Genomic DNA, 10788 nt, shown 5'->3' with positions numbered 1-10788 from the left:
CCCCGATGCTAGAAAGGATGGTCGAAAGGCTTTCAACCAGGGGCTTAAAACCTCGGCTAACTCGATCGCCTCATTTCTCCGACAAGCCTCATAACCCCTTCAAATAGCCATCAAAATGTCTCAAAATTTCCAGAATTGATCCTCAACTCATGGGCAACAAAAGCCCCTTATTTTCATCTCTCAATTTGTTCAAAAATTGGGTCGATTTAAAGTTCAAAACTTACAAAATCCTCAGCCATTACATCATCTATTTATACTCAAATTCGACCCACAAAATGACTGATTTCACACAACCCAAAGCCACTAGTGTCCTCTCATGCCCTAGATCGATCCAAAGCCACCAAAAAATGCCCTCAAAAGCTCGATTAAAGTGGCCAAACATTTATCCACTTTTGGTCGAAAGTTGGCCAATTTCAACTAATTTTTTGCCGTTTGTCAGCTAAGAAGCTTGTCTTGGCCTTGCTCCGAGGCTCCCCAGCCACTTCCTCGGGTTTCCCATGGCCGATTTCGGTGATTGGATGGTTGGTTGGCCATGGCTACTTTTCTTGAAAACTACAATTTCACCCCCCTCAATTTTTGAAACACAATTTCGGCCCTTTTCACAAAGTCTCTGAGTTTTCCAAAACTTTCATTGAGACCCTCATGTTCTAAACTTCTCATTTGACCCCAGAAATTTCAAAAAAAATGTCATCTCAACCTTCTTTAGGAATTTTCAAAAATTTACACTTAGGCCCGAATCTTCATTTTGACTGTAAACCTTTTTGTTTCTTCCTGAAACTATTGAAGGGTTGTTCCTTATGTAATTTTTGACTTATGCGAAGGTTCCATTGTCTTTTTGGAAACCTTTTACAATAATTTGATTTTTCAATCTGATTCGAAATCGTACCAAAAAACGTTCTTTATTTGGCTTCTTTTGGCACTAAAAATCTTATTTTAATATGCTTGCTATGGGTATCTCTTTCCTTTAAAACATGCACGTCTCGAGGTTCTCTCTTCTATCGATTCGACTATTGAGTACCCTTAAGTTGTCTTCAAGATTCCATTATTGCCGCCAAAAATGCTATATTTCATGAAATAATTTTAAATTTATTCATTTTTTACTCGGGACATTACATCTTGTTCTTTCTTTTCCTCTTTTATTGGATCCTTTGGTTGATTTTCATGCTCAACGATTTTAGTGTGTAATATCACTAGTAGACTGTGTTGTTCCAATTATTCATTTTAGACTAGAACAATTAATTAGTTTGGTATTGGTCAAGAAAGATTTCCTTTTTATGTTCAAAACACTATCAATTCCACTTAAACATCACTTAGAACCAGCTCAACTAATTTGGGGGCTCTAGACGAAAAAGTTTGTTAGTGCTTTTCTAAAAGTATTAATTTTTTTATAAAAAAATAAATAATACATCTTTTTATAAGAAAATTCTATCATTTTATTAAATTAAAAAAAAATTAAAGTTCAATCAACTATAACATATGATAATCTCTTAAAAATAGTGAATTTTCAATTAAAATATAATATTTGAGAGATCAAAAGAGCCAAACAACTTGCTTCAATAAAAAAAAAATTAAACTAATTTTTCCTTGAAATTTTAAGATTGTCGATGCAAGTAGAGTAAAAAACTATCCATTCATAATTCTTGTATAGAAGAAAACAAAACAAAACATTAAATTGATAGCATTAAATAGATAAAGTGCATAAATAATGAGAAAATTTTCATTTCACAAACATGTGTTGAACTATATTCAACTTTTTATAAAATCAATTTTTCTTACCTTTTGATATGCAAAATTAGTGATTAAATCTCCATAATCAAATTTAGGTAATAAATTATGTTCAATAGATAATATAACTAATCCATTCAATCTTTCTTGCGACATAGTTGATCTTAAATATGATTTTATCAATTTCAATTTTGAAAAATGCCTTTATGCAGAAGTCACTAAAACTGAAATTATGAACAATATTCTATAAGCAATATATGCATACAGAAAATAATACTCTTTTGATGTAATGGAAATTTTCTATTGGACTATTTTTTTTCTCTTGAAAAGTTTTAACACTCTTAATTCTAAAAATAAATCTATGTCATCCATATCAAAACATCCATCATATTTAAGAACATTTTCAAGATTCAAACAATATCCTTTTAAAACATCTTCATCTATTAATTTTAATTTCTTGAAATTGCATAGAAATTTAATTTTTTTTCATATATTCCATATTGCTCAAACCTATTTTGAAGAGAAGAAATGACTTAATCAAACATGTAAATAAAATAATCAACTCTAAAGGATTCTTCAGCAAATTGTATATTTTCATCACATTATTTTTTCTTACAGATCACACATTATTCACGAAATATGAAATTTACTTCTGTTTCATTTAAAAGTTCTTTGGCTGTGCAGGTTGAAATCTTTTTTTCCTATAAGTTTCAAAAAAAGAAAGAAGACATTTTACTTGAGTTATCGCAAGGTCAATATGCATGCATGTCTTTACTTTAAAAAGCTCTTACTAACTGAATTAACAGCAAACAAAATATCATACCAAATAGTCATGCCCAACCAAATTTCAAAATTTTCTAATTCATATATTAAATTTTATTTTGGACTCAATTTTTTTAATAAAATATTTATTATTAAAAAATAAAAAATATATATAAATTACAAAAAAAAAAAAAATGAATTTTGGGGCCTTCAAAATTATGGGGCTTAGGCAGCCGCCTAAATAGCCTTATGATTGAGCTGCCTCTTACATCACTACTTTGTCTATGCTTAATTTACGCAAATATTCTTACGCACAATCGTCATACTTACATATGTCATTAAGAATATGAACTTTAACCCCAAAAAAAAAAAGAAAGGAATATATAAACTTTAAAATCTTTTAACGAAAAAACAGGAATATATGTTATTTAGTCGATGCGTATGTATATATTCCTCATGATCCTGTCTAAATCTTCCAATCTATGGATGGAATCATGTTCCGCAATGTGGATGGAGAACTAATACCTTTCTCTCCGGCCCCCGTTGCAACGACATTACAATGTCTAGGAACTTGATAAAAACGCAATAGCAGAATCACTAAGACAGCAGTACAATTACTTCAGTCTATGTATATATACAAGCCAATTGCTTACTAAGCTGCATGCATCTCACGTATGCAACTCAAATAAAGCATTGCAAAGCTTCTTTGATCTTTATATATATTACTCAATATCTGTATTACCAACATGGCCAAAGCTCCAGATCAGTCCAATAATTCAAGCGGCAATAAAGTGAACTCCTTCATTCTCCGAGTCAAAGAAATAGTAAGGGAACGGAAAGAGCTAGTTAAGGATGAAAAGATCCCTGTCTCCATCTTTCGCGTTCCTAAATCTCTGAGTGCCATGAGGCCGGTGGCCTATGAGCCTCGGCTCATTGGGCTAGGGCCGTTTCACCATTGCCACTCCGAGCTCGTCGGCATGGAGTGCTACAAGCTTTTCGTCATAGAAGCTTCGAAGCTGTTCGGTCACCTTGGTGAATTCGAACAACTTGTGAAGAAGCTTTGCGATCTCCAAATTAAGGGTCGAGTCCGGTTATCCTACTACAACTACTTGGACGATATCGAAGACGAGACTCTGGTCTGGATCATGGCCATCGATGGTACGTTCTTGCTCGAGTTCCTCAGTAACTATGTTCTCATGAATGGTAACAAGCCGAATGCAACTCTGACGGCTCATCTAATCGACTACTTGGGGAACAAACTGGCCCACCACTCGATCATTGCAGACATAATGATGCTCGAAAACCAAATCCCCATGTCTTTTCTCAAGGAGATCTTGTCAATCCGGTGCTCGTCTGATGATGAACAACTTAACCAGAAATGGGGTACTGGCCTCATAGAATTCTGTAAAAAAGTTGCTCCATTGAAACTGCCCAAGAAACCTGACTACCAGAATATCTCAGTCTTCGGTTCTCATCATCATCTGCTCGACCTATTGTACAAACTGGCCGTGCCCTCATCGAATGTTTCCAACAATCAAGAGCCCAGAATTGACGGGAGTGCCTTGGATAGTTCAACTAATGAGTCGACCACCGGAAGCGGCCAAAGACCACGCCCTACGAATGCAAGCCAAAATGTTCAGGTCTGTATCCGACTCTGGGAAGCCATAGACAATCTCAAATTTGGCCGGGTGAGTAAAGTAACAAAACCTATGAGGGCTATGGCTGGAGTCCCTTGCAATTTTCTGTTTAAAATGGCAACAAAAAACCTAAATATCCCAGGTCTGGAGACTTCGGGGGATGAGGAAGACCACAGGCCCTTAGTCGATGAAATATTGATGCCCTCTGTATCACAACTTATTGACGCTGGAGTTGAATTCAAGCCAGCCGATGATATATCCAGCATCCGGTTTGACAAAAAAACCAGAAAATTCTACCTCCCTGTCCTTAAGCTGGACGTGAATTCCGAGGTTATAATCAGGAACATGGTAGCGTACGAGGCCGCCATTGTCTTGGACTTTCTTGTTTTCGCTCGATTCATTGAGCTGATCAATGGGATTATAGATACAGCCCAGGATGCAATTTGGTTGAGGAAGAAAGGGATCGTCTTGAACAGCTTGAAGAGTGATCAAGATGTTGCCGATCTCTTCAATGGGCTGAGCAAGCCCATTCGGCTCTCGCATTATAATAACATTGATATAGCCATTAAAGAAGTGAACCACTACTACAATAACACAAGGAAGGTCCGAGTATACAATTTCATGAGGAAGCATGTCTACGAATCTTGGCGGTTTCTCTCAGTTGTCGCTGCTCTCTTGCTCTTTTTCCTGACGGCCATACAATCAGTGTGCTCGGTTTATAACTGTTCTCGGGCTGTAAAGTTTGACTTGGAAACCTGAAATTTCTGTCAAACGGTTCAGACTTGTCTTTCCTTCGTACTCCCCGCAAGAAATATGAACAAATAAAGAGTAGTTCCATTCCTAGAACAAGTTTTTTTTTTTTTTTTTTTTAATAAGTTTGTTGGTCTGGAGGTGTGCGTTTGTGTGGGTCACCAAATAAAGTGATAATAAAGGTGAGGAAATGGGAAGCATCAAAATTTGGCGGAAGCCTCTCCGGAATTTCTCTTCCTCTCCTCTCTCCTATTCTTTGCTTAAATGAATTTAAATAAAATAAAATATATTATACAAACCTAAAATACTAAACATAATTAAATCACGCAACGTTTCATTGAAAATAGAGTAAATCAGTTTGAATGAAATTTATTTTTCATTTTTAATTCCCAACTTATTTATAATTGTCAATATTTAAGAGTTTGCATCATTTTCATAACCATAATTAATTGTTGGGGAAAACATTTCTCATTTTGGCAGTGTAGCTAAACAATAATGGGATTATCCACATCACACGTTTGATTTTTATAAATATCCATGAAGCTATTCTTTGAATAATAAGTGAGAACGCGACACAACATTCTATTAATAAGTTTCAGCAAAAAAAAGAAACAAATTAAGAATTCTTTATTAAAATAAAAAATATATATATAATATATCAAATAAATCTCGTCATAAGCATCTTTTAAACTTAATTAAGAAATAAAACTATGCATAAACTTGATATAAAAAAACGTAAGTTCCGTTATTTATGCATATATCTCCAACCACGTGAAACACATGAAAATGTGAGTATATGTCTAGATGGAGTGGTCTCCGTGTTTCTTGATTTAACTATTGCTTAAAAGGAAAGAAAAGCAATGAGCATTGTCCATGACTGGATATATGTCGCATTTCAAAATAATTTAAAAGTTAGTGGGAAAATAAAAATATATATATATTTGTGGGGCACGTGCAGATAATTATTTATGAAAGTGGGGCACTTATTAATGGCTATGGGCCCCCTCCAGTCTAATATAGTTTGATTAAGAGAAATTCTATTGTCAACCCGCGAAATTACTCAATATAACCCGTTGTTTTAATTCCTCAACTACCCTTCATTAAAAAGCCTTTATTACCCTTACCTAACTACTTTTTTTCAACTACTTTCTTAACTCTTCGCAACCCAATCTCTCATCACTTTCATTAAATTTTTACGAACGTTTCTGATTTTAAGTTTCGCAGCCCCATCTCCGATCACTTTCACTAAACATTTGCGAAGGTTTCTGATTCTAATCACTTATAGCGATTACCTTCTTCTTGTTTCTGTTAATTTTAACTTTTCTCTATGGATGATTATATCCAAAAATTGATGAGATGGAAAGAGTTTTATGGAGAAGATGATGAGCACCAGATCGTGCATAATGAGCAGGTGGACTACAATGAATCACACCAGCAGCACGTTTACAATGAATCACACCAGCAGCACGTCAATATTCTGGTAATGTATTTTAGATTGATGCATGATGCTGAGAATCACTACATGAATGGCTAACTGATGCTGAGAATTACTACATGAATGGCGGCTAAGCTTCCGACACATTACAGTCGGGGATACCCAGGTTCCCTGACTGTAACTTTCGGGGAACCCGAGCTTCCCCGACGCATTCCAGTCGAGCATACATAGCTTCCTCGACCAGTCAGGGAAGTTGGGTATGCCCGACTGGAATACGTCGGGAAAGCTCGGGTTCCCCGAAGAGTTACAGTAGGGGAAGCTCGGCTTCCCCGACTCTTAGCCGTCGGGAACCCTTGGGTTCCCCGACTCGAGAGAGTAGGGAACCAGAACGTTCCCCGATAGCTGCGAGTCGGGGAACCCGAGGGTTCCCGACTCGTTACAGTCGGGAAACCTCGGGTTCCCCGACTCGCAGCTGTCGGGGAACGCTTGGGTTCCCGACTCGTTACAATCGGGAACCCAAGCGTTCCCCGACAGATGCGAGTCGGGGAACGCTTGGATTCCCGACTGTAACGAGTCGGTAACCCGAGGGTTCCCGAACCCGAGGGTGATCTCTATTTTTTTTCGAATGGCCCGAACCCGATTTCATTATCCATTTTGTTATTTTTAATTCATATATTTTTATTCATATTTTGGTTAAAGCACAACCCATTTTTAATTTATGTATCCTATTTTTGTTTTGATAATAGGGATTTGATCATCAAAATTTAGAGAATTTTGAGAATGAGAATGGCGTATCGTTTGATGCTAGTCAAACTTTTGTTACGAATCAGATTTTCAGTAATAGGGAAACACTGATCGAATGGGTTAAGATAGTTGGAAAAGAAAATAGAATGGTTATTGTTATAAAGGGTTCTGAATCTGGTGGTATAGGAAGAAAACCTAGAGTTCGTCTTGCTTGTGAACGGAGTGGAAAGTATAAATCATCAAAAAAAGGAGATGAGACAATAGGAGAAACAAATCGTAGGATGACAGGTTCAAAAAAGTGTGGTTGTCCATTTGAGTTACTTGGTGTTAAATTGTCAAATGAATACTGGATATTGAAAGTTGTATGTGGATTGCACAATCATTTACCAGCAGCTCAACTTGAGGGTCATTCATATGCTGGCCGACTTACAGAGAAAGAGAAACAAATTATGATAACAATGTCTAACAATCTTGTGAAGCCAAGAAATATTTTAATGACGTTAAAGGCAGAAGATAAAAAAAATGTGAGTACCATCAAAACTATATATAATGCACGGCAAAGATATAGAGTCATGGATAAAGGTGGTCGATCACAAATACAACAGTTGATGAAAAAATTGAAAGATTGTAATTATGTGGAGTGGCATAGAAGTGATACATTATCAGATTGTATCACAGACTTATTTTGGGCTCATCCGATGGCTATAGAGTTATTTAAAACATTTCCCCATGTGTTAATAATGGACTGTACATACAAAACTAATAGATATAAGTATCCACTGCTAGAGATCGTTGGTGTGACGTCAACTGAGCTAACTTTTTCTATTGCTTTCGCATTTATGGATCATGAATATGAGGATAATTACACATGGGCAATGGAGAAATTAAAGAGTCTAATAACTCACAATACATGTCCAGGAGTAATTGTAACTGATAGAGAATTGGGATTAATGAATGCAATACAAAAAGTGTTTCCAACCACGAGCACCTTGTTGTGTAGGTGGCATATATCAAAAAATGTGCTCGCCAAATGTAAGAAATTATTTGATAGAAAGGAGACATGGGAGAAATTTATGTTAAGTTGGAACCTGGTTGTTTTTGCGTCGACTGAGGATGAATATGAACGTCGTCTGTATGAGTTAACACTTGAGTACTATGCATATGAGGGCGCACTTAATTATCTGAGAAATACATGGTTGAATGATTATAAAGAAAAATTTGTTGCAGCATGGACAAATAGAATAATGCATTTTGGCAACGTTACTACGAACAGGGCTGAGAGTGCACATGCAAAGTTGAAGAGACATCTTGGATCTTCTCAAGGTGACTTAGAGTCATCATGGACAATTATCAACAGTCTTATTGAGTTACAACATGTAGAGATTAAGGGGTCGTTTGAAAAAAGTTTAATGTTGGTGCAACATAACTTCAAGCCAGCAATTTTTAGAGAATTGCGAGGTGTTATATCGAGAAGTGCATTGAATATGGTACTAATGCAGTCGCAACTTGCTTATAAAATTGGGATAGACAAAGTTTCATGTGGATGTGTGATTAGAAGCACATATGGTTTACCTTGTGCACATGAAATTGCAGAGTTCATGGTACAAGGACGGCCAATTCCTTTGTCAACTGTGCATCCTCATTGGACAAGGTTGCAGTTAGTGCAGTCAGCTTATGATGGTGTGTCATCGCAGGTAACGATTGAGCCAGAAATAGAGAGTATATATAAAATGTTTTATTCAGAACCGGAGCCAGGGAAGCAAGTATTAAAGCAAAAGTTGAGAGAAATAGTTAATCCAGACACAACTTCACTACAACCACCAACCATGAAAGTTAGGACGAAGGGTAGGCCAACATCGAAGAAGAAAATTCAGATTGATACATCCACCAAACGTGATCCGTCCTTATTTGAAATAGTTCAATCTAGTCAAGACAGTAGATCCCTAGCAACATGGATATCCAAGAGAAACACCAACCGACTCAAGGGGTATGATGATTGTTTCCCACCACAAATACAACCGTTCTTGCATAATATTGTTAATGTAGAATCAGATGGACATTGTGGATTTCGCGCGATAGCAGGGTTACTTGGTATGAGTGAGCACAATTGGAGAGATATTCGTTTTAGTCTGATAGGAGAGTTGCAATCTTTTCGTGCGATGTATACGCAAATATATGGATCAGAAATGCGTGTGGATGAGTTACTACATATATTATATTGCTTTGATAACATTGCACCGTGCGAGCATTGGATGACTTTACCTGACATGGGCCATTTAGTTGCTTCAAAATACAATGTCGTATTGGTGCATTTGTCACGGATCCAGTGTCTTACATATCTTCCACTTAGATCGATCCCTCCTCCAGCAGTACAACACAGGATGATTACTATAGGATTTGTGAATGATTGTCATTTTGTGCAAGTATTCTTACTTATTTTGGTATTTATTTATTTATATTGTGGATTTCATACGTTTGTTTTAATAATAATTTTTGTTGCATATGTCATTTATCAGGTATTCCTTAAGCCAAGGTCACCAATTCCTCCCGTCGCACTGAATTGGTACAGATTTCGATGTGATAATGCACGTGATTGGGAAACGCCATACATATCCAGAATTCAAGCATTTTTATCTCTAGTAGGTCAAGATGTGGCAACACAGGAAGTTTTTGACTTATCTGACACATGATTCTTACTCTTAGATTGTGTTTCCAAATACGGCTTAAGGCGATGATGATTTTTCGGGCAAGTTTAATTTTCATAGGCTTCAGCCCGTGATTGAAACATTAACTCATATCACCACTTATTGGCAGCCCAATTTGAAGTCCATAAGCCTATTTACTATCTCTTTAGAGGAGAAATGGGCATAAGTCCATTTGCTCAAGAGATGGAGAAGCCTAGCCCATTACGTATGATAGCCATCATTTCGGCCGAGAGAGGAGGACAGTTGGGCGATTCAGGGCTGGGTTTCGTTGGGCTTAGTGGTCTTATTTTTGGAGTTACTTAAGTGGTGATTTGTTATTCATATCTGAGCCTTTCTATACTTTATATATATTTTTGCATTTTATTTTGTGAATTATATTGCACTAATATCTTGTTTTATATATTTCCTATTCACAAACCTATTTCACAAAGATATATTTGATTTAATTGACCCATAATTAAAGTTTATGATATAAAGGAGTCTGATGTAAATAAGTTTATAATATCTTATTTTATAGATCACTTATATCACATATAAGTATTTAAAATAAGTTTTGTTAGTAACAATAAAATTACTTTTCGAGTTATAGAAATAATTTTTAAATAAACTAAGAAAATTAAATCCAAACAGAAAAGGGTTGGCACCATTTATATCTTAGCGACATATCCGAACCTCATCATAAGTAGTCAAATAGATAAGACTCTACTCACTATAGCAAATACAAATAGTCTCATATTACAAAAAAAAATTAATCTCTATCAGTCCTTTTTCTTGTCTCTTGAGGGGGGCTTGGGGCTGGATGATATGGATCTGAACTCGTAGGTGGTGGATTTATATTTACTGCCGGAGGTGATGTAACCACCGTCGGTGTTCGTACCATACTAGAAGGTGCTTCGCGAAATACTGTATATGCATGAGACCCAGTAGAAGAAGACCCAGTACGAATAGTCAAAATATCATATACCTGAAGACATGCCCGTCTCCACGCATCTACATCTTGAGTGGATCCACCTGATATGACTTGCCTAAG

At 36.2% G+C, this 10788-nt stretch overlaps 2 protein-coding genes across 2 annotated transcripts; both read left to right on the top strand.

Annotated features, from left to right (window-relative positions):
- Positions 1 to 3233: 3233 nt before the first annotated feature.
- LOC127805678 (putative UPF0481 protein At3g02645) lies at positions 3234 to 4883 on the top strand. Its single transcript, XM_052342433.1, has one exon. The coding sequence runs from the start codon at positions 3234 to 3236 to the stop codon at positions 4881 to 4883; it is 1650 nt and encodes a 549-aa protein (XP_052198393.1).
- Positions 4884 to 8297: 3414 nt separating this feature from the next.
- On the top strand, positions 8298 to 9743 carry LOC127805677 (uncharacterized). The gene is made up of 2 exons (XM_052342432.1): positions 8298 to 9476; positions 9570 to 9743. The coding sequence occupies exons 1-2, from the start codon at positions 8298 to 8300 to the stop codon at positions 9741 to 9743; spliced, it is 1353 nt and encodes a 450-aa protein (XP_052198392.1).
- The last annotated feature ends 1045 nt before the right edge of the window (positions 9744 to 10788 follow it).

The sequence above is a fragment of the Diospyros lotus genome, chromosome 7 (assembly GCF_014633365.1).
Source record: "Diospyros lotus cultivar Yz01 chromosome 7, ASM1463336v1, whole genome shotgun sequence".
Classification (NCBI taxonomy): domain Eukaryota; kingdom Viridiplantae; phylum Streptophyta; class Magnoliopsida; order Ericales; family Ebenaceae; genus Diospyros; species Diospyros lotus.
Note: the sequence above shows the minus strand (reverse complement) of the source record. Positions and strands in the feature narration are given on the sequence as shown.